This window comes from Rhipicephalus sanguineus, chromosome 1 (assembly GCF_013339695.2).
Source record: "Rhipicephalus sanguineus isolate Rsan-2018 chromosome 1, BIME_Rsan_1.4, whole genome shotgun sequence".
Lineage (NCBI taxonomy): Eukaryota > Metazoa > Arthropoda > Arachnida > Ixodida > Ixodidae > Rhipicephalus > Rhipicephalus sanguineus.
Genome location: NC_051176.1, coordinates 31000802 through 31027122, shown reverse-complemented (window position 1 = coordinate 31027122; position 26321 = coordinate 31000802). Strand labels below are relative to the sequence as shown.

At 45.2% G+C, this 26321-nt stretch overlaps 1 protein-coding gene across 7 annotated transcripts in view; it reads left to right on the top strand.

The window, feature by feature from the left end:
• The window catches only part of LOC119390134 (uncharacterized), a 282319-nt gene that overhangs the window by 239383 nt on the left and 16615 nt on the right, over positions 1-26321 (top strand). For 4 of the 7 annotated variants that reach the window (XM_049413916.1, XM_049413925.1, XM_049413929.1 and 1 more), the window contains 4 exons: positions 4191-4412; positions 6774-6866; positions 18165-18267; positions 26176-26238. In XM_049413916.1, coding sequence (XP_049269873.1) covers positions 4191-4412; positions 6774-6866; positions 18165-18267; positions 26176-26238 — 481 coding nt within the window. The remainder of the gene's footprint in view (positions 1-4190; positions 4413-6773; positions 6867-18164; positions 18268-26175; positions 26239-26321) is intronic. The other 3 variants (XM_049413914.1, XM_049413922.1, XM_049413919.1) reach the window with 3 other exon arrangements.

The window sequence follows — 26321 nt, the reverse complement described above, 5'->3', positions numbered from 1 at the left end:
CCATGATTGTGGTTGCACAAAGCGTCACAAGATGTCGACACCATCGCCCGGTAACCCGGTATTCCTGCACCCCTTCGCTTATACCGGGATACTGCACACGCTAAAAACCTCTCTAATGATTTTGCCGCAGCGTAATTCAATATTATCTAAATTGAATGTAGTTTAAATGCAGTTTAAATGCAGTTATCATCACCACTTAGTGGTTTGCGCAAGCGTAAAGGTTTACGTACGTACGTAAAAGTTTACGTTTGGGCAGCTAAAAAACTTGACTAAAACTCGAGTTCCGGTAAAACGGTAAACATAATCTGGTAACGGTAACGTAAAGAAGTATACGTTACAAGCTAAAACTCCCTATTTATTCTGAGCTTTTAGGTTTCACATCACTTGGTGGTAGTTAGGCGCCTGGTAGAAGCAAGCTAATTGCTGAGGAAAGGGCACAGAGAATGTTATCGATATTTAAGTCTTAAGATGTGTTTTTTAACTCATAGAGCATATTTTTAGAGATAATTTTTTTTGTGTGTGTTTCACAATTAGGGCTTTAATCCTTTGAGTGTCATATTTTTTGGAAAAAAAACTTTCCCAGATTACTTTATTGTGCATTTTGAATGTACAAAGTGGGTAAAGTCAAGAAAACACTGTAAAAAAATCAGGAACAATACTTTGGTGTCAGCATCACTTAAAACTGCAAGATGTTCAATAGTATTTCTGAGCGTAGTATTCCTTGAAATACAGGTCTACACACAGCATCTTATCGCAGTCTGCTTACATAAAACGCGTGTCCGTTCTCCTCTTGGAGTGACGAGTTGTGTTGGCACGCACACGGCATCTTCTCTGTGTGTGGTAAACAAGGAGAGCGAGAATACCTCGTGAGCGTTGGTGATAAACAAGCTAAGAGCAGCACCAATAAAGACTGAAATCAACTTTCACTGCCTCTGCAAAGGAGTGCCGATAAAGATAAAAATCAAGTTTCGTGCGCCTCCGTTGCGATCATGCAGCGAAACCGAAACCACAAAGAGCGTTGCTGCAGACTACACGAGACGCTTAAGCTAGAAATCAGTTGTGTTTATCTCCACAAGAAAGTAGCACAATCATTTTGAAAGCTTCTTGTAAGTTTTAGAAGGTGGCAGCACCTCCCAGTGAGCATGCATAGTCATGACAGCGCAAATTTTCAAATGGAGGGTTGAAAATGTACCCGTATGGCAAAGACCTTGTGGGACAGAAAACTGCCACTGTACATGAACGGCAAAAACACTCAAAGGGTTAAATTGACCCACGATTATAGCTCATTGTCGCGCTGCTGAGCTCGAGGTTACAGTTTCCATGCTAGCTACGGCAGCCACATTTTAATAATGGTAAATTGTGAAGTTAGTGTGCCTCGTAATCAGGTCAGGGTTTTAGCACATAAAACCACAATTGAGGGCTTTGAATGTGGCATTTGCAATCACAGCATTTAGCTGGAACCTAATGAAGCTAAGGTATGTATGGGGACATTACTTGTATGCTGTAACTGTAGTATAGTAATTACGACATTAATGGAAAAGAATTAAAGTGGATGAAAGATCAACTCGCTGCAGGTAGTGGCGCTGGCTGACACTCACAGGATCCCTAGCTGCAGCAAGTTGATTTTTCATGCACTTTAAATCTTTTCCATTTATGTCGAAATTAATATACCACAACAGGCAATCAAGCCAGGGAAAGTATAGGGGACGTTATTTATAGTAATTATGATATAAATGTGAAGTAATTAAAGTGGACGAAAAGACCACTTGCTGCCGGCAGGGACCAAACCTGCAACCTTCGAATAATGCATCCGATACTAATATAGCTAAGGCGGTGGTCGTCCTCCCGTACACTTTACCGGGTATATCTCTGCATTTAAACGCCGCTTGTAGCCATGACGGCGAGTGTGGAACACTCTTTCTTAGCCTGCTGGCATCACATAGCACGTGATCTTATTACGAACTGGCAGCTGACCAATAATCCCTCGCGTGCTACCTGAAGGCATCAAGTCTCCCAGAATGAGACCCTTGCTATGAATGAACGAAAGAAGGGGAATTTAAGGGCTCGTTTTTCTTTGTTATACACAACGCTAGGTGACTCCAGCAGGCAAAAAAAGTATGTTCCACACTCGCCGTCATAGCTACAAGCGGTGCTGACGAACTCTCCCAGGTTTAAATGCACAGATATACACGATGAAGTTAACGGGAGGACAACTGCCACCGTAGCTCAATTGGTAGAGCATCGGTTGCATTATTCGTAGGTTGCAGGTTCAGTCCCTGCTGGCGGCAAGTTATCTTTCCGTCCACTTTAATTTCTTCACATTTATATATTAATTACTACAAATAACATCCCATATACTTTCCTTGGGTTGATTGCCTGTTGGTTCTCATTAAGGTTGCATCTAACAAAAAAAAACTAGCCCTTAAATTTCCCTTTCTTTGTGAACTGACTTCGCAAATTGAGATCAACTAATTTATGCTACAGCACACAAGTAATGCCTTCGTCGTCATTAGGTTGGGCCTAACAAAAGAAACGAGCCCTCAAATCAATCCCCCCCTCATTCGTTCAACATTTAGCTGGATGTGACATGAAATAGCCCATCACATTCAATTTCGTGGTTAAAGAAGCTTGGAATGCACGTTTTTATGCCAAATATCATAAACCTCACTGTTAGTTATATTTAGGGTTTTTCAGTGCTGTACCAATGTCACTTGAATTATAAATTGGTTCATGATATATGTATATGGTAGCATTCCCCCCACTGCCCCCCCACCCCCCCTGTTCTGAAAAATTAGTGTACTGTCTTTTTTTATAAGCAGTTAGAAAAATTTCATTGTAATTCACAGCTTCAAAGGCATGCAAATGAAGGTTTGAAAATAAACTAACACAGTGTATAATTGCAAGGGTTGACGCTTGGGCAAGTTGGTGTGGATTCATTTCAAAATGTTAACAGCGCATAGATCCCTTCCTAATCGTTCTATGCGCTGTTAAGATTTTGAAATGAACAATGTATAAATTGTGGAAAAGCATTTTTATGATTCTCTGTTTCTGTGGTATCGCACTACATCCATTGATCACAGCACTTCCTGAAGGTGTGATATGATTGCATTAATGTTTTAGGAATTTGGCTAAAATTGTGCCAGTATTGTCTATAAAAGCTTGTTCTAATATTTAACTCACAAAAATTATTGTGAGCCATGATTTTACTAGCTGCCTTAGTGTTGCAGCGAACCTTACCACTTGCTTTGTACCTACATCTTACATTGTAAAATTGAATTTGAGTAAAATGCACATTGCACTAGCATTTGCTGATGGCCTGCTAATGCTCTTGTTGCATTTATGTTCTTAAATTTGAAAAAGTAGACTTTAAGACTGAGAAAGAAGCCAGTGTATTTCCAGAGCAAGGTAACAGTGTTGCAACTTTTCTGTGTTTTCAGTTGTTTGGAGCTCTTGCGCCTGACTACTCATAGGCTTCGGCACTAAACTCGTAGCTACCAGTGGCAGGCAGGCAGCAGAAGACCGAAAATATGAGTAGTGCTTTGGCAGTGCATCTGCTGCAATGGATAGCAGCAAAAATTGCATTTGGAGGTGCCCTGCTTCTATGACTGCTATGAGAAAAAAAAAGCATATTTTGTAGTACATTTAGTTTATAGAGTTCATAAACATGTGACGTCGCAGATGGTGGCTGAAATTGTGCAATAACGCACCTCATTGTGCTATATGGGGAAAGCTTCAATTTGTTTGCCAATAGATCCCTTTCGTGACTGTATAGGTATCTTTTTGACTCTGCATTGTGCCCAACTAATGGTAGTGTAGTCATTTTTGTGAGAAGCGCATACAAGCACAGTTCACTTGTGTTATGACACTGAAAATGTAGATGTTTTGATCCTGATGTAACCTTGTGTAAGGGACAAGATCCGGCATTTGCAGCCGACATTTCATCCTTGCTTGAACGAAGGGCGGTACCTCTATTAGTTGGGCAAATGTGTAGCACGGAGAAGCACACTTGAAGATCAGAAGAAGGGTCACCCATTTGCTTCTGTGTATTAGTATGGTATGAATGACAAAGCTGTCATGCTGCACCTATGTCTGCAAACTGATTCTTTGTGATGGCCTCTCTCTCGTATTACAACTTGTCTGTTTTCACTGTAATTTCATGCACTCCCCACTTGCTCCCTCTTTTTTGCTAGCAGGCACAGAACATGCAGCATCGCCAAACGTCACGAGAGCGTCTGAGCAGCGTCAGCAGCAGCACTGACACTCGCGATCGAAGGGACAGCGTTGACAGTGCTGCCTTGGCCTCTGGTCGGTCACGGCTACCATCGGGGCCGCAGTCATCACTTGCCACAGACCAATCGGCTTCAGAGTCTGAACGGTCCAAGCCAGCTACAGCTAGCAAGGGAAAGACACAGGTTGGAGCACTACTTGTTTTTTTTTTTTTTTTTCAATAAACGCATGTGAAATAGGAAGACATTGACATGCACATTAATGCATAACTGCCAACATTTACGATGAAATGTTAAAAAGCCTAGGCTTTGAAGGTTGTTCACTGTCATCGAATACAAATACAGTGGCTGACTAATTTTCAGGGCCAATATTTTTGGACCCAATTGACTCACCCACAGCAGTGCCGCTTACTCCATTGAATTCATGTAAAACCTCAATTACATTTCAGGCCACTGTTAGGTTTGTCTGTGACACAGACCATTCTCGCTGTGAATATAGAGGGGTTGACCTATGTAATCGACAGTATGAGTGCTGTGAATTATTTCCATAAACAGTCCACATATGAAGTACTAAAGGAATTTGTAGTAATGCTAGTATTTTGTGGCTTTGTCTGCAGTATTTTTCAAACCTTAATGTTCGCAGGTCATGTAATATTAGTACTGTGTAGACTGGTTCGGTGATGTGTTTGTCGACAGTTTTCCAACAAACACGTTTCGGGTTTCTGGAGCAGCTTTGGGTAAAATCGGAATGGTACAGGACGGATATCTTTTTATGTGCCCTTTGAGCGCATTCATGTGTTCTTCTGTTCATAAAATATTCTAGCCCCATGCTGTTTTAACATTTAGCTCGAACCTCTGGTTATGAAAATTAAGTGCACTTTACAAACAAGGGTGCATTAGAATCTGTGAAAGTATTGCTGTGTTAATTTTGCTGTATTGCTGTATTTTTAACAAGGGGGCAAGAAGATGCATCTGTTCATCGGTGCGCGTCATGACCTTGAGTACTATATTTTCTTTTTTCTTCTTCGAATGTGTGGCTTACTTGCAGTGTCATCATGAGCGGGCACGTGGCGGCATCCTGCGGCAGCTGCAGTAACTGTGCAGCTCACGATGCTCAAATCAGCCAATGGCTGTGGACTTTGTGTTTATGGCACAGTCATTTATGTTTATGACATCACTTGCCGAGAGAAGAGGGAAGGATTTCTAGCTGACTTCGAGAATTAATTGTAAATTCCAGTCCGCGTGCTGCATTGTAATGTTTGGCTCGCATGTTCTCAGAAGCCTCGACTACCGATCGGCAGCATTTTCTGGCCATGCTAAAAAGTGTTGCAGGGCCCCTTTAAGAACAAAAGTTGCACATAGTAACTTTACCGCTGCAAAATCTTGCTTGAGGTTTATTTTGTTTGCTGTACTTCTTATATTAATGCAAACAGATATAAGAAGTAAAGGAAGCTCTACAACTGCTGAAACAGGGGTGTGCTGGCAGCCTGTGAGTTTAGAGAAATCAGAGTTTGTCTTTGCGGAAACTTTGCCTGTGTACCCTTCTGAGCAGCCTTATTTTGTACATGCTGTACACTTGTGAGTGTTATTTAAGAGGCAAATGTTTCTCACCTCGGTGCATTGTTTTGTCTCACCCTTTTCCTTGGGGTACATTGCCACATTTTTTGTGACTGTAATAACGGCGTGATCGGTGCAGTGGATAGAACGGGCTACTGTTCTATTGCACAGGCACTTTGAGCTCTGCTGATGGCACCGCAGCGGTATGTAGAGGGCAAGAGAGCAAGATTTTCACGTAAACTTGAATAGGCCACTGGATTGTCTCTCGGCTCTCACATTTCTGCAGCTATAAATTGCCCATCATTGTGGTGAGTGATTGCAGTTTGCTGCAGGAAGCACTCGTCAAAGCAAGCAGTGTTGTTGATTCTTTTTATAATTACCTGGATGGCCACCCTCCGCATTTTGGTATGTTCACCAGCTATCCAGTGCATGTGGTTGTGCAGAATAGGGACACTCATAGTCAAGGTATAAAGGGAGATGATGCATTAGACACTGTGGGATTGTGTCGTCCTCAGTGTGTCGGGAGGCGTGGATGGAGAGTGGTGCTTGACATCTTGCATAACACATCTGTGCACGTTTGGTGCCACGAATTACTAAAAGCGCTGTTTCACTGGCATTCTCTGTGATACAGGCATAAAGGGAAAAGTGAATGTGTGTTGCTTTAAATTTGTATAGTTTCTTATTAGCGCCTGCTTGGAGCAGATGTTAGCCAAATTGTTTATTCCTTGATACGCACTAATTGCAGAAAAACATGGTACATAAATCTATCACTTTTGTTGCTGTCACTTTGCTAGATGCTACGAGTGTAACCAGGTGTGTGTATGCACATGCTTGCATAAACGTGCAAGCTTACCGTGAGCTTAGTCTCAAGTGCAACTTTGGCATGCCCTGCAGTTCATGTGTCATCGTAGCTTGCTCACCTCTGGTATTACATGTTGTCAGTCAGAACCCATGGGGTACTGCTAAGATGTGCCGTTGCGGTATGCGTAGGTGGCTGGCAAGAGTTGGCTGGGGGGCATTTTCGGGAAGCTGCTTCCCAAGGGCCCCAATCAAATGATCCTGCCCGATGATAAGGACCCTGATGTACGTGCCTGTTCTGTATTCTGAACGATCTGTGTGTTTTCTTCTTGCTTCACGCATGGCATGGCTTCGGTTGTGGCCTCCTCTCTTGCAGATGTTTTTTTTTTCACAAAGTTTATATGTAGGGCGTTGTATGTGAGTTATGCACCAGCAGTATCTTTGGGAGTTACACTAATAATCTTGTAACTTTGTCAGGCTCTCAGACCTTGCACAAAGACCTCTTGCAACTTATTTGTGCCATGTCTAAATAAAGTGCTGTAAAACACGGTGAATGCTCTGTATAATATACAGTTAAAACTCGATCTAACGAAGCTTGAGTTTACAAAGTTCCCGATCTAACGGAGAAATTGCCATTCCCTGGCAGGTACCCATAGGGTTCAATGTTGTCAACCCAAATTAACGAAACTAACTTGGGCATCAAACCCGATTTAACAAAGCTTTTCCTAAGATAACTGAGTAAAAATGCGGTGGCTTCATTCCAATTTTGACACAGGCGGGTTTTTCTTCTAGCACTGCCATGTTAAAACATCAGCCTAGTCATGGCCCTAGCTTTATTGTTAGGAGGCTATGGCGGTGGTTGGTTTTTATTTTTCATGGTTAATAGGACAGATGGCACTCATCGCCTCCTCGCAACTCTATTGCTTAGCCTGCTCGCACAATCACTGCATTCGTTCTTCACGTCTTTGCTTATCAGTAGCCTGTCATAGCGTCACATGACCATCTGGTCTGCATTGCCCGGACATGGGAGGCTGCATGTCCGGTCCGTCGTCGGGCTGCCTTCGCAGACTTTTCACATGTGTAGGCATGGGTTAGCGGCAAAAACAATGCTGTAGTAGTGTTAGGGTGTCGCTAGGTTACAATTTCAGATTTTAAAGAACCAAAAATTGTTTTCTTGATGTTACAAACTTCCTGATTTAACAAAACAATTTGACCATGATCATCGCTTCGTTAAATTGAGTTCCAACTGTAATAGATAGAGGATGCATGGTGTGTGACACTTCATTTTTATTAGCAAGACCTAATTCTCATTTCTTATCTTTTGAGGCGTATAATGTTGATTGCAGCTAAAGTACCGTATTTGCTCGCTTGATGATCGTACAATTTTTTTTCTGACACAAATTTAGGGGTGCGATTATTACATGGGGTAACTTTTCTGCACAAAAATATTTTTTACCACTGAGAACATGAACAAGTTGCGGGTTGTTGGGGCCATTGTCAGGGCTGGCAGTGCCATCACTGGGGGCATTGTCTCAGTCCCACAGAAATTCCATTCTTACACTAGAAAAACTCTGCATAGTTGCCTGGTGCATTTTAGTCGCACTCAGTGAGCACAAAGCGTTTTTTTGAGCAGCTCCAGTGCCATAACTCTTTATCTAGTGCTGCTACGACCGACGAGGACGTGGCTTTCACTCCTGGCTAGCAATCACATTTGACTATATTTTTGCAAAATTATCGCCGCATACGTCAGCATCTCTGAGAGATAACGTTCCTGGCCTGCTGTATTAGCACGGTTGGCACAGTGCGAGATCGCCATGGCCCCTAGACAGCCAAGTGTGTTGCCCAAAATTCCTTTTTTTTTTTCATTCATTAATAGCGAGGTTCTCATGCCGGCAGACTTGATGCCTTAAGGTAGCATGCAAGGGCTTATTAGTCAGCTGTCCGCTCGTCAAAAGATCACGTGTTATGAGACACCAGCGGGCAAAGAAAGAGTGTTCCACACTCGCCGTTGTGGCTGTGAGCAGCGCTGACTAACACTCCCAGGTTCGCATGCACAGAAATGTCCAGTAAAGTGGACGAGAGGACGACCACTGCCGTGGCTCAATTGGTAGAGCATCAGGCACTTTATCCGAAGTTTGCAGGTTCAGTCCCTGATGGTGGCAAATTGTCTTTTCATCCACGCTCTTCACATCTACATCATAATGACTATGATACACTTGAAACAGTACAATTAACGTCCCCTATACCTTCCTTGGCTTATCTGTTGGTTTTCATTAAGGTTGTACAAAACAAAAAAAAAAACAAGCCCTCAAAATTCCCTTCTGTCATTCATTCGTAGCAAGGATCTCGTTCCAGCAGACTTGATGCGTTAAGGTAGTATGCTCTCCGCTCGTTAAAAGATCACGTGCGACATGATGCCAGCCGGCAAAGAAAGAGTGTTCCACACTCGCCGTCATGGCTGCGAGCGATGCTAACTCCCAGGTTTGTAAGCACATGAATACCCAATAAAGTGGACAAGAGGGCGACCGCCGCCGTAATAATAATAATAATAATTGTTGGGGTGTTACGCCTCAAAACCACGATATGGTTATGCAGGATGCCGTAGTGGAGGGCTCCGGAAATTTTGATCATCTGGTGTTCTTTAACGTGCACCTAAATCTAAGTACAATCTAAGATTCTGTTGGCACCAACTCTGAAAGGTATTAAAGGCTCACAAACGCAGCTGCGCTAAAGGGAAGACACAACGTGTGCGAAAATAGAAGAAACACAAAGGCAATGATATCGGACTGGGAAGCATGGAGGCACCCCCGACGATGATACGAGCCCACACCAACGCTACGGCTCTGGACAGCAGACACTGATCTTGAAGACCTTACTTTCACTTACTGTGTGCTTCAAAATCAATTTCTGAAACATGTCATATTTACCATCTTTGGGTAGCAAATGCCGATCTCAGAGGCCATGCTTTTTCTCATGGGAACCCGAGAAACATCATGGGCGTGATGCGCCAAGTTTGGGGTGCGATCATTATGTGGGAAAAGTAAAAAAAATTAAGTTATAATGACAAAATTCAGGGGTGCAATTGTTATGCGAGTGTGATTGTTATGCGATGAAATACAGTAGCTTTCTTGAAACATGCAGCAGTTGTGGCTTCATGTGAGATTAATGAATTGACACTGTTGCACACTTTTTACGCTAAATCTGAGCCAACTTTGTGTTTTCTTTCATCGCCAATACCCATCTTGTCCTCGTTAGAAGAGCACATAGCAGTGCAATCGAATACTATTCGAATATTTTTCAAGTAGTAAGGCAGCCTTTTTCAATGCAGCTCTAGAATGATAATGTAACCATTTTCGAAACAGCAAAATAATTCCACAACATTTATTTGAAACAAATATTCACAAGCTCTAACAAAACAACATTGATTACTTTTAATTGAAAAAGAAAATACCACAATTATGTAAGCAGAAGCAAGCTCATATAAAGGAGCAACTAGAGTCTTAGAAATATTTTGTAACTGCAGGTTGAAATACTGCAGTGACTACAATATTCAAGGTGGCACGTTGTGAACAGCTTTTACATAAAGCTGATATATAAATATGAAACGATATTCATCACAGTCAACATCATCATGAATGTCATGATGAAGATAGTGGATTGATTATTCGGTCACTTCAGCAACACTGGAGTTATAAGCAAAAATGCCTTCATCCTTAGATTAATATAGCGTCGATAGTCCCGTAAAACCTTGAGCTACACGCATCTTGGCAATTCAATGAGTAAACAAGAAACATTACCCCTTTTTGTTCCAACGTCTCGTTCCCTTGAAGTTTTTTAATCGGTGCTTATTATTCGAAAAGTATTTAAAAAATATTCTGTATTTCTAATATGCACTATTCTATTTGAGTACTGAATTGAATAGAATGCTATTCGATTTGCTAGTAGAAATTTTCAAATATTCGCAGACCCTTATTTTCTATAGCATATGGTAGCCAGCCGATACATACACTGGCTAACTAACTTGGTAGCAATGCAACACTGGTGACTTCAAGGATTGTTTTGCTCTAAAAGCAAAACGTTCTTTAAGGGGGGACGTGGGTCTTAAAAAATGTTTTTAAGTTGGGTGAATGGCATGAAATTTAATACACTTATGCAGCTTTTTCTGCAGATTCAAAATCTCTAAGTAGATTTTTAATAGCTGCATTAGAACAAAAGATATGGAATATCTAACACATATTTAAGCATATTTCTTACGGGGATTTTTGGCAACTTTGCTTTGTCAAGCACAAAAACAAAGTATGTGGCAAGATTGCCAGGAAGCTGGTCTAGCCGGTGATGCTATTTATTTTCTTATAATGTTGTTCACCAAATTATAATTCTCGATTATCAGAAATAGTATGCAGCAAAAAAATTTCACTCACATTTACGGCTATTTATTTTGCATTCAAAGTTTGTTGAAGACAATCGGATTAGCATCACCGGCTAAACCAGCTCTCTGGCAGCCTTGCCACATACTTTGTTTGTGTTTGACAAAGCAAAGTTGCCAAAAATTCCCGTAAGAAATATGCTTTTAGAGATTTCACATCTTTTGTACTAATGCAGCTACCAAAAATCTAATTAGAGATTTGGAATCTGCAGAAAAAATTGGATAAGTTTGTTAAATTTCGTTCAGTTCACCCAGCTAATAAAAGAAATAAAAAAAGACCCGTGTCTCCCCTTAAGTACGTCATCATGTGAGAACTTATAAGTGTTCTTTTTTTTTTTTTGACAATATACTGCTGCAATTGCATACTTGATTAAGTGAAGTGCAATAAAAGGGACAGAAAGGCGAGGCAGATCAGACGAGTACTACTCACAACTGTTGAACATTTATTGGAAAGCACTCGAAGGTTGTAAAAAACGGCATCGCCGTGTCTTGCCTTAAGTCAGCCCTCACCAAGTCGTGTGAGCACAAAATGAGTGATAGCTTTAACTCACAGGTTACGCGTCTTTTAGATGTAGGGTATCCTCGTGATGCAGTGGCCACGGTCGCTGAACGTTTAAAGAAGTCTATTGTGTTAAGTCCGAGCATGGTTGCAGAAAGCGATAGGAAGAAACGTGTCGTAGGTATACCGTACATTCATCGCGTATCTCACAGGCTAAAGAAAGTAGGAACTAGATACGGCGTTAATGTTGTTTTTACGGCTGCCAATAAGGTAGGTAAGATTTGTGCCGCTGTGCAGAGGAAGAATGAGCGAGTAAAAGACAAGAAGCGGACCGATATTTGTTTCGTAAAACACACCAACAAATTCACTGATTGCCGTACGAGTGTGGTGTATAAGGTCCCTTTCAGCTGCGGCCGCTTCTACGTAGGACAGACGGGCCGATGCATCAACCAGAGATTGTTGGAACATAAGAGATCGCTAACAGGACGCTCACCTTCTAATCTATCTTTACATTGTCGAGATTGTAAGTGCACACCAAAATTTGATGAATGCGCAGTGTTGTACCGACATAGAAATGAAGAAACGCGCCTAATGATTGAAGCATGGCATATCGAGAATAGTGGTAGCACATGCGTGAGCTAACCGTCGATTAACTTGCATAAAGACGAAATCAAATGCCTTAGCAGTTATTTTCCACGTAGACCGCCTGTCGGGCTGAGGGGCCTTAGGATGGGCTTTATGATCGGAGGACCTAGACGAAAAACACAGTTGTACATGTTCAAAAATATAATTTAGCGAAATGTTCAACGTATTAACAGCGCTAGAAAACTAAGAGACGGGCACTTCATGTGGTCTCTATCTTTTTATCATTGCTAATACGTCATTTCAACTATCCCAGCTTTCTGCTAATGCGCACCGGTCATAGGACAAGCGACGCGCGAGGCTGCCGATAAAAAGTATTTTTTATCGTATGCCAAGAAAAAAGCTTACTCATTTCTAAACGAACGTCGTACTCCACACTCTTTATTTGTGCAACGCATTTTCCGAATATTTCTGACGAACGGACAGCACTGTGCAGTTCTTATCTCACGCAGTAAATGTGATTAGCGGCATAAGAATTGCCACGCCGAAGTGAACTACCACTCGTGAACTAATCGAAGCGTTCCATATTAACAGATGCAGGGATCAATGTGTCAGTCTATTGCTCTAATAGAGAAAGAGCGCTCCTATTTGATTAACACGCTGCGCTAAATTTTGATTCTCAGCACAACCCCCACCTCCTTTTTCCTTTTTTTCTCTCTTTTTCCCCCATTTTTTTTTCGTCATGACGCATGTGCCCTCACAAATCAGATGTGGAAAGTCATTCTGTTTTTATAGGCAAGAGAACCTGCACCACGTGCCCAGCTTGTAAGCTCCATGTGTGTTGCCTCTTCAATAAACTTCCAGTTGCGAGAGTGCGCCTGTGTGGTCGGTCTCATCTTTATGTCCCTGTTTTGTATTGCGTCTCCCCGTCTTTACTATTATGACAAACTACTTCGTTTGAAGTATTCCTGAACGTTTGCTATTTGTCCGTAGCCGCAAAAAAAGCAAGCGGGGCTCGTTTTGCGTTGCCATTTTCACGCACCGACGTTCACCAAACACAACTTCAAGCTACACGCCGGGTAGGGAACAGGGACAAAATGCGTCAGGTGGCTATATTGGCACTGCGGACTCGGAGAGTGGTGACGCCATCAACTGAGCGCACGAGAGTTCTACATCAATGGCGATGGCCTTCAATATTAAAGAAAAGAGAACAGGCCAACGGGGACAGTGTTAATACTGTGGTTGTGCGCGCCGAGAGGCGTTATCCCTCCCCCTCGCTTTCGATTGTCTTCATGCTCAAGAAAAACTTAGGTGCTCTGCGGCACTCTGGAAAAGCCGTGGGGTTTCCCCAAGGCCAGAAAGTTTGAGAACCACTTCTCTAGCGGTTTTGCACGAGAAGGCGGCAGCGGACTGATGCGAAGCTCGTTTGTATCGTCCCCCAATAAAAGCATACGGTACGCTTACAACGGCGCTGGTCTTGCAGTACCATACGCGCACGTTTGATGAGATAGTGCAGCGAGGTTTCTTGGCACCCGCGCCCACGGAGAAAGGAGTATTTGAGGATGAGAAACTGCTCAGCCGCTGCAGTGTGATCGGGCGGCGCAATAGTGTCACGGAGGAAATGCAGTTTTAGCCACAGCACTACAGATGATGCTTCCGGTGTGCTGCCATCCTTCACATGCTCTTCTACGGACGCAACATATAAAAATTGTGATATCGCTTCGTACATTCTAAATTTCACAGATTTCTGTCTGTGACATCAATTGATAGATGTGGCAGATATTTTAGCTGCAGTTAGTAATAGATAATGCCCAAATTATAGGCCGTATAGAGCTTAAAACGAGCTGCTTGTCGTGGCCCCTCGGCAGACAACGTCTGCCACGTGCATGGGCTCCTCGCTCGCATGTTGTGCGCACACCTGCATAGATGGCCCTGGGAGGGAAAGTTCCCAGTTCGCATGGGCAAGCTGTCGCGCATTCCTTTGTGATTTGCAGGCTTTTTGTTGCGCTCAGTGGCTTCCACGTTGTGCTGGCGGAACTGACTTCTCAAACATTGCGCGCGCTTTGCACGCCACAACAAAGGCACATAGAAAGAAGTATTGTTCCATGAACAAACGAGAGCACTTTGCAGATTTCCACCAGTGCTCCTTTAGGATGGGGTGGAAATGTGTCGTGCTGACCTGCAACAGTGTGTACACATCCTGCAAGGAGCGGGTATGCAACCTTCAAAGTTCCTAGTGACTTGGTGTGGTTGAAAGCGTGGGCTCGTGCCATACGAAGGAAAGATCGAGAGCTCACGCCTCGTGACACGGTATCCTTTATGCATTAGACTAAGACGAATAGAAGGCGAACCATCTTCTTTTTCTTCAGTTGATGTGTCTATCCTGCCCCACCCCCGTGCAAAAGCTTTCTGCACCTAATGTGGTTTTGCACTTTCTCCAGGATTGGAGAGATTACAACCTTGCTGCACCTCACCTGGTTTTGCTCTGCCTCCGTGATCGGTGGTCCAATCACGGAGACAATGCAAAGTGACAATGTCATGTTATGACGTCACGCCATGTGACGTCATGATGACGTCACAAATTTTGGTGATCTGTGACGTCATGATAACGTTATGTGGCGACGTCACCACGGGATGGTGATTTTTTGCATCACATCATGTCGATGCCACCACCGCGCAACACCGACGGTCAATTTTTGCATTTGATGAGACATCTAAGGCTTTCACCTTAAACGTTATACCTAACCTATTGGGTTCACGTTACCAAAAGTTATAGATTTCGCGTTCTACAAGATACCTCACTCACATAATTTTCCTGTATGTGGCACCATTTTTTCCGTTAATTTATTGAAGCATATGAAGCCGACGAGAACGCACAAGAAACACCACTTGGGCGTAAAGCGCGAACTGCGAATTGGCGCAGAATGGCCTTGAGCCGGCGAGCTTCGTCTGACAGTGCGACACACGCGTTTCTCCCTCTCTGCTAGCGGACTCTCACAACAGAAGGCATGTCAGTGCTGTGCCCGATTCTGTGACTTTATTAGGACGCCTGAGCGAGCGCAGTTTCGCCACCTCGGGAACTGTTGCTCCGTGCCCGCACCGCACTCTTGAAGGTGGTCCCGCATGAGGTGGCAGTGAACGGCGGTGCAGTGCGCTTTTGTTGTCGTCTGTTAAAGCGTGCAGTACACTTGACGCTATGCCAACCGCGTCGCCAAGCAGAAAGCTGCAGGTGCCTATAGTGATGTTCTCCTGACAAAAAGTAACGCTGACCTACAGGAAGCTCTTGGGAAGCTTGAAAAGCTAAATAAAAGACGAGGCAGACGTACAAAAAGCCAATACAGTAATCTGTTAAATAATATCACCGATAGCAGTAGGCAAAGGCCTACTGCTATGTAGCTACAATTCGTGTGCAATCACAATTATTCTTTAAATTGTTTATAAGTGTGATGCTTTATCGTTTTTGTTTTCTTCAAATGTTTGAGGTGAACATAGTTTCCAGAACCTTTTTTTCATTTATTTCATATGTCGTTTGTTACACGGGCTAGATAGGTCGCATGGTATGTAAAAAAATAGTGTAGTTCCTACCTGCCGATATTCTGTTGAAAAAACTTTTTCCAAAAGCTGTTTCAGTTTTATGTGTATTCTAAACCAATTAAAATATGTAGTTGTCCCCCCAAGTTGCTACAAACTTGTTTTTGAAGCTCCTATGACGACATAATAAATGCTGCTCAGTGCTCGAAATCAAGGTTCCTCTGCTCCAAAATCGAAATTTTGCTGCTCCAAAAACTGCTCCCAATTAGTTTCAGTCGTCTCACCCCTGTATTTGGTAATTGAACATCATAGTACTATGACTAGCTAAAGGTACGTACACACTGGCGAAAAGCATGCCACTGCCGCGGCCCGCCCGTCGGAACCTCCGCGTGGCAAGCAGCGGCACGCTGTCCACATTGTCGGTGCGAGAGTCACAAGACAAGAGTAGACATGTCGAGGCGCACATGCCTGCCAGCTCGCGATGTCTCCCCGAAAGACGGAGAGGGCTGGCACAGGTGAGGAGAACAATGTCTGGTTGCTATGATGACAGCCCATGTGAGAAGGAAGAGGAGAAAAATCAGGCGCTGATTGGCGGTTTGCTTGCGCGGCTGCCGGCGGCAGCAGCAAAAATAGGTCCCGGAGTGATTGGGTCGGCGGCAGAAAAGCGTTGGCACTCCGCAGGAGAACGAGAGAAAAGCGCCGCCTCGTGAGCGGCATGCGGGAGAGTGCCGCGCCGCCAGTGTATTCGTACCTTAATGGAAAACTCGAAGAAAAAAAAAGGTATAAACACTGCACAAATAAATACATGCGTTAGGGGATATGCCTATTTTGCCACTGCTGTAGCAGCGTTCATAAATGTCCCAGTGCAGAAGGGCTTGTCTTGTGAAAGAGTTTGTCTAGTGCATAGCTGTGAATTCATGACAGCTAGTATCACTGCATGTAAGAAAACAATCTGCATGTATGTACACTCATGTACTGTTTTAGTGAAAAATGTTAGAATCACTTTACATTTGAGGTAATGAGTTGTTATTCGCATAAATGTCTTTTGCAGCTGGTTAGGAGTATAGATTATTCTGTATGGATTATTCTGAATGTTCAGTCTATATATATAAATTGTAAAGATTTCACTACATCCATATTTTTCAGGCTTGAGAAAGCCGAGCACCACATTATACGATTGGTTGCATTATACATTCATGCAAGTGCTGGGATTTGAATGGCTTTATTCACCAGACGCAATAATTTGGCAGGGCGCAGACATAGGTGGATGTTCTTTTATGCATCTCTCCCTGGGCTTACTGTATCCTTTGAAAGACTGGGTAGTGCCATGTTAGTTTACAAGACTGGTTATACTAGGGATGTCTCTGGAGCAAATGCTTGTTTTCCCCAGATAGGTACCCTTGTCAAAATATCGGCTTCATAATATCGCCTGTCTGACCACTCTTGACCACTTCACGTATCCCACATTCTGTGGACCTTGTGTGAATTCACAGGTGTACCTGACCTTAGTAACCTATCAACACCACTGTGTTTTTTTTAATAGTGAAGCTGGATATGGGCTAGGGCATTCCGTTCGTTACCGAGCAGAAACACGGGCTTCAAACACCAACGTGTGTGCCACACAGTAAACAACTCAATGCATGTCACGGCAAAAAGATGCATGCTGCTCAAATGGGAAACTTAAAAGGAGTGTGTGATAAATTCAAAAGGGACTTTCTGGACAAACGTATCGGATTTAGTTGCAGGGCTATGGTTCGAAATTCTGTGTCACCTGTGTCGTGTGCTGACCTGGTCATCCACCTTCACAGGGTGGACTGGCTTCTCAATTTTTTTTTAGTCCACAAATATAACCAAGTGCCTTTATAACAATGCACTTGGTACCTTCAAAGTACTTCGTTATATAGGCCACTTCACTGAAAGGGTCGTCCATCATAACACTCACAATACAGTCGGGTCCCATAAGGAATCCTTTGTTATATTATACAGGTGATTTTGTTGCTGAGGCATTTGGCTAGATAATTTTCCCATGTTGTTATCATTCCTGTGAATCAGCTGTAGCAAATTACTGGATGTGCACTTGCACCCTATATCAGGCCAGTAAAAATGCTGTGTGTCTTGTCTATTCAGTCAAGTTACGTAAACATGCATGTATTGTTGCTCTAGCTGATGCACCACACCATGCTGCCTGCACGCTCTTGTTGATGTTATATGTAGGATTTCGTGCTTTTGCCTTTCGCACTAGCTGTGGCTCTTCGGTCGACCTTCTGCTTTACCTGCCTGGCATGCATGCCCTTTGCTGGGGTGGTGGTGGCCTGCAAGCTCCTTTGTGCTCTTTACGGTGCTCACCATTGTCTTGCTGTCTCACATATTATATACTAACAGTGCAAACTCACAAAGCACGTGTAAGGACTAAAGATACAACACGCAGTGGTCGTGTTTTGTCTGTAGTTATCTTTCTGTACTTTGTGAGTTCGCGTTGTTAATATAATATGCATCTGCACTGGCTCATCCAACTAGCTATGGCTCTACTGTCTCGCATGCACAGATTGTCTGGGATGAGCAGAAGAAGTGCTGGGTCGACAAGAACGCTGCGCCAGGTGAAGCGGAGAGTCGGATGGCAGCTCCACCTTCGGACACCAGTTTTGGGGGTAAGCTGCTCTTTGTCTTCTCAGTTCCAAGTTTCCTCAGTTTAAAGACGAGCTTAGCTTCCCATACAGCAACCAAGTGCTGTGTCCTCAATGCATTTGTAAATGTACAGTGCTGGCAAACTTGAAAGTGAGTTCATCTAGATGAGCCAGTCAATTTACATTCACTGATTCCTGTGGCACTGTGGAAACGAAATTTATTGATGAAAGATTTTTACAGCGCAATAAGACAGAACACCCAGGGAGACACGCAGACACAGCACTGAACTTGCAACTGTTTTATTACTTCGAATGCAAGGCCTTTTTATGGCACGCATCAAAGCAACAGAAAGATGATTAAATGAAATGAAGAGATGAAAAAGCCTCGTGACAAGAAGTTGCCAAAAGGGACAATTTAGCAGTGGTGACAGCGCAGTCAAAAATGTTAAAACCTCAAGCACGCCCATGATGGGTGTTCTGTCTTTTTACGCTGTAAATACAGTAGAACCCCGCTGATACGTTTTTGAAGGGACCGTAGGAAATAAACGTAAGAGACGGGAAACGTAAGAGCCGAAAAACAGGAAAAACGGCAAAATATTTAGTGGTACAGAATTTTATTTCAATTCTTACGAGCAGCAAGAAAATTGGCGCGCTCAGCCGCGATCTAGTCGATGGATAGAAACGCGGAGCTTAGGACGGCCTTATCCACAGAAATGTAATCAACGTATGTGATTTTTTTAACACCAACAGCTGTAGGCATGAAAGAACTAAGCACACGCAATCACGACCGGCGCGGCGAGTCCGACCGCGAACCGCACGCACGACCATGCGAGCTCCAACCAGCTCGAACTCCTCCCGTTCTCCGACAAATAACGATGATGATGAGTCTACGCCAACGCGATGGCAGAAGTGAATGCCAATCTCGAAGGCCTTGCTTTCGCAAGCAATTACGTCATACACGCCATGTTTGTGCAATGCAAATCTCAGAGGCTATGCTTTTGTCAATAGTAAATGCCAATCTCGAAGGCCTTGCTTTCGCGAGCAGTTACGTCATAGACGCCATCTTTGCAATTTGAATCTCGAAGGCCATGCTTTTGTTTGCATCAATTGAAAGATTCTGTTGCTTGCGCCTCTCATGCGGCTAATATTACGGTCAAACGAGGCCAGGCTGCGTGAAAATGCACCATGGCCGCTCTCTTTGGTAGTCACTCGGTCGGCTCCGGGCGCACTTCGCGACGTATCATACGGGAACGGTCCGACAGTTACGACGTAACAGCGGGGTTCCCAATACATTGTATCCTATGGGAGCTATGCCGGGACCGGCGGAAAACGACGTAACAGCCGGGAAAACGCAGCAGTGAGGAACGTAACAGCGGGGTTCTACTGTATAAGTATAAACATTTCGACAGAAATCTGCCTGGCTGGGTGGAAGATTTAGGAGGTTGAAATGATTTAGGAGGTTGAAAAGTTTATAGAGAGCCCGACGTTTCGGGACCGCTTCGGTCCCTTCCTCAGAGGGTGACTAGGTTGGTCATGGAAGCATCTCCCCGACTTGTTTCACCATGGCTCCGGATTTTCCTTTCCCTCACTGTCATGAATTTGTTGACTTCTGGCAGAAGAGGGAGAAGTAGAGGAAGAAGAAATGAGAGAAAAGTCAGATGTCAAACGAAGAAATATAGAGTAAAGAGAAAGAAGAAGACCATATGTTGAAGGAGAATTGAAAAAAGAACGCAAAGAAGAGGGGGAAGAACAGGCACGAGAGGGGACGTGGCCGGCGAGGAGAAGGAGGAAGGAGAGCGCGCTTGGAACGGGCAGAGGCACGGACGAGCGGTGGTCGTGGCAAGGCGTTCGCCTGAGGTCCGCCAGCACAGCTCCTGGAAATGTGCCCCAGCCTTCGCAGCAACGTACTGTGACCTGGGAGGCGTGACCAGGAGGGCTACCAGCGCGCATCAGCGAGACCCTTCTCCTGAGGACGCGCAGATGTTCTGCGGCTATGCTTCGTGGGTCGCGCACCGGACGACGAGCGTTACAGCTAAAGCAAGTACCTGACGTGGCGTGGACCGGTAACTGCAGCTACCCGACGGTGCAACAGACGGTCGTGCTCCGGTGAAGCAACGCACTTCGCGGACACGACAAGTCGTCGCCTCAGCACCGGAGCTGCCACGTCAACGCCAGTAACCCGTGATGAAACTGTAAATATTTTTATTAGTTTTTGGGATAGTGTGCACAAGGGATGTTTGTTTATATAGTTGGGCTTTCTTCAATACTTCTTATGTAAATAGTTTAGTGGTTTTCTCGCATAAAGCAGTTTTTCGTTATCCTCGGTGTTCCTGTGTTGTGTTTAACCATCTAGAGACCATGACAAAATATTGGCGAGCCTGCCAGGATTGATTATCCTACCCAACTGGTCTCTCACAGCACGGGAGCATGGATTACGAAAAATTGTTGGGAATCGCTACTGCGCTGGGACTCAGCCGAGAGGAGTCGCTAAGCTTGTTTGAACGCGCGGAAAAGGAAGCTCGCGAGGCACGTGAAGCTGAGAAAGAGATTCTTCTCTTAAAGTTGCGTTTGGCAGACGCATCTATTCCCAGAGATGATGACAGTAGATCGTCGGTTTCTAGCGAAAGGGAGTCGCCGAGAGCTAAGAGCATTTGTCCGCGGAAGTTAATGGCTCCATTTGATGAGAAGAGAGATGATTTAGATGCCTATTTACACCGGTTCGAAAGAATTGCTATGGGACAAGGTTGGGATAGAAGCGAGTGGGCGACGGCACTTAGTCTCTGTTTAGTAGGCGAAGCCTTGAGTGTGTTTCGAAGAATGCCCGCCTCCGAGTCAATGGACTATGAAAAAGTCAAGAAAGCACTGCTTCAACGGTTCAGGCTGACTGCTGAAGGCTTCCGCGAAAGATTTCGGAAATGTAAGCCCGAAAACGGTGAAACGGGAAAGCAATTTGTGGGCCGCTTGTCTAACTACTTTGACAGATGGATGGAGATGGCTGATACTCCCAAAACGTATGAGGGTGTGCGTGACAGCATGGTTAGGGAGCAATTTCTTGCTTGTTGTCACCCGAAGCTATGTGTGTTTCTAAAGGAGAGGAAGCTAGGATCACTCGATGAGGTAGCCGAATATTCCGACCAATACATGGAAGCTCAGGCGGTTGGTAATTTAGGACATATGGTTAAAGACAGGATCAGAGGAGAGGAAGATGAGACGAATTTTAAGCCCCGAAACAATGAGCATAGAAAGCAGCAGATGCAGGAACGGTGCTTCCTCTGTAATCGCATCGGTCATCAAGCCCGTAACTGTCTCGTGGAATGCGGTGTACAACGGGAAAGAAGTTATTGCCAGGTGTGTAATATGAGAGGCCATAAGACTGAGGAATGTCGAAGGAAACCGCGAGATCAAGTATCAGCGGTGATAGCTCATAGAGAAGGACAGAAAGATGACAGAAAGGAAACTGAGATACCGAACGTAGTGAGTGCAGCTGTGTCCGCAGCTGGCCTGAAAAATACTAATATGCCAGTTGTCAAAGGGACAGTGAACAACAAACATGTGTGGGTACTTCGAGACTCTGGTGCTAGTACGGTGCTAGTTAGACGAAGTTTGGTCGACGACAGGGAGCTCACAGGAAAAACGTCACGAGTAGTGCTGGCAGATGGGTCAACGAGATATTTCCCGGAGGCCAGAATATGGTTAGACACCCCATATTTCACAGGGCGTGTAACTGCACTGTGTCTAGAAGAGCCCTTGTATGATGTGGTGTTAGGCAATGTGAAAGGCGTAAGAGCCGTTTACGACCCAGTGGCACAATGGAAAATGCCTAGTACATGCATACGTGGTCGCGTAGGAAAGGCGAAAGATGCAAAAAGAGGCGCAACGGTGCCAAAGGAGACTTTAGTTAAAAAAGAGGTAGGACAGGAGGTGAACCCGTCTGCAACACTGGATGAGTTGGGCATACCCACAGCTGGGCTAGGTAAGCAGCAAAGAAATGACGAGACACTGAAAAATGCGGTACGTAGGATCGGAGAGAAGCCAATGAGTGAAGGAACGAGAAGAGATGTGACGTACGTACTGAATAATGGCGTGGTGTACAGGAAGTTCGTGCGCAAAGGTAGAGAGTGTAAGCAATTGATGGTGCCGGCAAGGTATAGACTATCTGTATTGGAGCAGTGCCATGCCAAGGGGCATAAAGGAGTGAGGCGAACTGTAATGGCATTAACTAAAGTAGTGTTCTGGCCGGGTTTGCGGAGAGATGTTAAAAAGTTTGTAGAGGGATGTTGCAAGTAGATGGGCAAGCGAAAAAGAAATATTGTGATAATGGTCGCAGTGTGACAATTAAGAGAATTAAGGGTACCCTGCTTGTATGTTCGAGTACTTTCTTCATGCAGTTTAGCAACACGAGAGTTTTCGAGACAGCCTACTGTCGAATATGTTGAGTAGTCGGCATAGTGACTTCTCTACTGTAAGCGAGTGTGTTTAGGACGTCACTTTACAGTTATGGTGAACATTTGGTGGAATTGTTGCAGTAGACACAGTGACATGGTGCTTTTATGTCACCTATGAACTGTCCACGACACATGTGATGTGACGTTTAGTGAAATAGCCGTGATGTGTGGTGAAGTGAGTGGTGATAGTGATGTGAGTGTGTGCGGGTAGTGAAGTGAAGTGCATAGGTAGGACGCGTATAACGTGCTTATGATACACATTGACGACGGAAGGCCCTGGGATGTCAGGAGCAGTTTTTCATGCCGAAAAACTCTTCAAAAGGAGGGCGTATCATTGTCATGAATTTGTTGACTTCTGGCAGAAGAGGGAGAAGTAGAGGAAGAAGAAATGAGAGAAAAGTCAGATGTCAAACGAAGAAATATAGAGTAAAGAGAAAGAAGAAGACCATATGTTGAAGGAGAATTGAAAAAAGAACGCAAAGAAGAGGGGGAAGAACAGGCACGAGAGGGGACGTGGCCGGCGAGGAGAAGGAGGAAGGAGAGCGCGCTTGGAACGGGCAGAGGCACGGACGAGCGGTGGTCGTGGCAAGGCGTTCGCCTGAGGTCCGCCAGCACAGCTCCTGGAAATGTGCCCCAGCCTTCGCAGCAACGTACTGTGACCTGGGAGGCGTGACCAGGAGGGCTACCAGCGCGCATCAGCGAGACCCTTCTCCTGAGGACGCGCAGATGTTCTGCGGCTATGCTCCGTGGGTCGCGCACCGGACGACGAGCGTTACAGCTAAAGCAAGTACCTGACGTGGCGTGGACCGGTAACTGCAGCTACCCGACGGTGCAACAGACGGTCGTGCTCCGGTGAAGCAACGCACTTCGCGGACACGACAAGTCGTCGCCTCAGCACCGGAGCTGCCACGTCAACGCCAGTAACCCGTGATGAAACTGTAAATATTTTTATTAGTTTTTGGGATAGTGTGCACAAGGGATGTTTGTTTATATAGTTGGGCTTTCTTCAATACTTCTTATGTAAATAGTTTAGTGGTTTTCTCGCATAAAGCAGTTTTTCGTTATCCTCGGTGTTCCTGTGTTGTGTTTAACCATCTAGAGACCATGACACTCACGTTTCGGAGGCCGCGAACGTATACTGAGGGCATTGTTCCTAGGGGCCGGTTCACATTTGCCTGTGTGTTCTGAATGTGCCAAGACTCGAGCAAGAGCCTCCTTCCCAGATTCCTTTCTGTTTCTAGAACAGAAGTGCCGTTGAAGTCAATCTTATGGTCGGGCTTCTCACAATGCTCTGCAAGAGAGCTGCGTTGCACTTCCATCTTCCTGACGTCGTTCTTATGTTGGCACATTCTTTCTGGGAAACACTTGCTCTCGCCTATATAGCTGGCTGGAGGAGAACCTATTGAAGGAGGAGAATAATGCGATCCGTGTACTCCGAAATGATGAGAACGTTGTCATCCTCCCGGCCAACAAGGGCAGCGCAATGGTTCTGCTCGATAGGGAGGCGTACAGCGACAAAGTGCGGGATCTCCTTCACAGCCCGGCCTATGGGAAGCTGACGAAAGACCCCACACCAATAGTCCAAAGGGAACTGAACAAGCTCCTGGCGGATATCTTTAAGAGGCACCCAGAGGCAAGAACCACCTACCTCCAGCTTATCTGCCGTAACGGCTCTGCACCAGGATTTTATGGGCTTCCTAAAATCCACAAGCCCACCGTCCCGCTCCGTCCTATCGTAGATTTTACATCATCTCCACTCCGTGCGCTGTCCAAGTATCTCCACCGGAATTTGGCGCCGCTCATAGGAAAAACACCAATCCACATACGCAACGCCAGCCACTTCGTGGAGCGGATGAAAGATGCGACATTGAGCAGTGATGAGTGCATCATCTCGTTCAACGTCGTGTCCCTGTTCACCAGTGTACCCATAGCGGTAGCAGTGTCCTGCGCACGAGCAGCTTTTTTTTTTAACTCTTGGGCGAAAGAAGCTGCCTGAGCATCGACGAACTGTGTCGCCTACTGGAGTATTGGCTCAAGGGGACATACTTCAGCGTCAACGGGAATTTCTACAGACAAGCCAGTGGGACCGCGATGGGGGCAGCGATCTCAGTTACAGCTGTGAACCTCGCAGTGAAGCACATAGAAGAGACGGCACTACGCTCCTTTATTGACAAGCCGAAAGTGTTTGTGAGGTACGTGGATGACTGCTTCTGCGTCATAAGGAAGTCAGCCGTAGACAGCTTCCTCCAACATCTGAATTCCATCGACCAGGCGATACAGTTCACGGTGGAGCGAGAGCGAGACGGTAGGCTTCCGTTTCTCGATGTTGCAGTCGGACGGCAGGGCGAGTGCATGACCTTCTCGGTGTACAGAAAGCCAACGCATACCGGCAGGTATTTGCATTTCACGTCCTGTCATCCGACCGCCCACAAAGCTTCAGTAGTCTTGGCGCTCCTTTCACGCGCAAGAACAATCTGCATGTCGGAGGGGGAGAGAGAAGAGGAGAGGGTCGTCACTGAGCTACTAAAGAACGGATACACTGAAGCATTCATCCGCCGGGTGTCACGCAGTCTGCCGAGAGGACAACCACCTTACCCCAAAGAGGCACCTACGAAAGACACACTACGTGACACCCCTACCCCCTCCCCGGCCGCCCCACCGGCCACAATAGAATCTAAGGAGCCAACCCAGCGCACCGTCATCCCATATGTGTCGGGCATCAGTGAAGAGCTCTACAGGATTCTTGGAAAAGAGGGGGTCACGGTGATTCACAAGCCTGCATCGACGCTCACCCGCTTGCTACCGCGGCCAAAGGATCGACCCTCGAGGGAGCAACACCAAGGCGTAGTGTACAAGGTGCCGTGTTCGGAATGCCCAGCCAGCTGCATAGGCGAGAGCAAGTGTTTCCCAGAAAGAATGCGCCGACATAGAACGACGTCAGGAAGATGGAAATGCAACGCAGCGCTCTTGCAGAGCACTGTGAGAAGCACGACCATCAGATCAACTTCGACGGCGCTTCTGTTCTAGAAACAGAAAGGAATCTGGGAAGGAGGCTCTTGCTCGAGTCTTGGTACATTCAGAACACACCAGCAAATGTGAACCAGCCCCTAGGAACAATGCCCTCAGCATACGTTCGCGGCCTCCGAAACGTGAGGGAAAGGAAAATCCAGAGCCATGGTGAAACAAGTCGGGGAGATGCTTCCATGACCAACCTAGTCACCCCCTGAGGAAGGGACCGAATCAGTCCGGAAGTGTCGGGCTCTCTATAAACTTGGCTGGAGTCATTTCAACCTTCTAAGTATAAGTATGAACCAACTCGCCCAAGCATCCATTTTAGTGAAATTTATTTATTATTGATGAATCTACATACAATAGATGCCCAGTGTGTGCCCCTTCTGGCTTTGGTTTTGGCTGCCAGGAGTCAGAAGTATGTTGACGTGAAAGAGAGGTAATTAGTTTTTTTTTTTTTTCCTTTAATCTTTTTCAGGTAAGCCAAGTCCAGTGAGTAGCAAGCCAGGAGAGAACCGCTTTCAGCTGAGCAAGCAGCGCTGTGAGTGTCCTCATTTTTTGCAGACTTTGTTTAACCTTTTTGGCAAATGTGAAAACTAGAAATTGTCATTTCTGCAGTCTTCC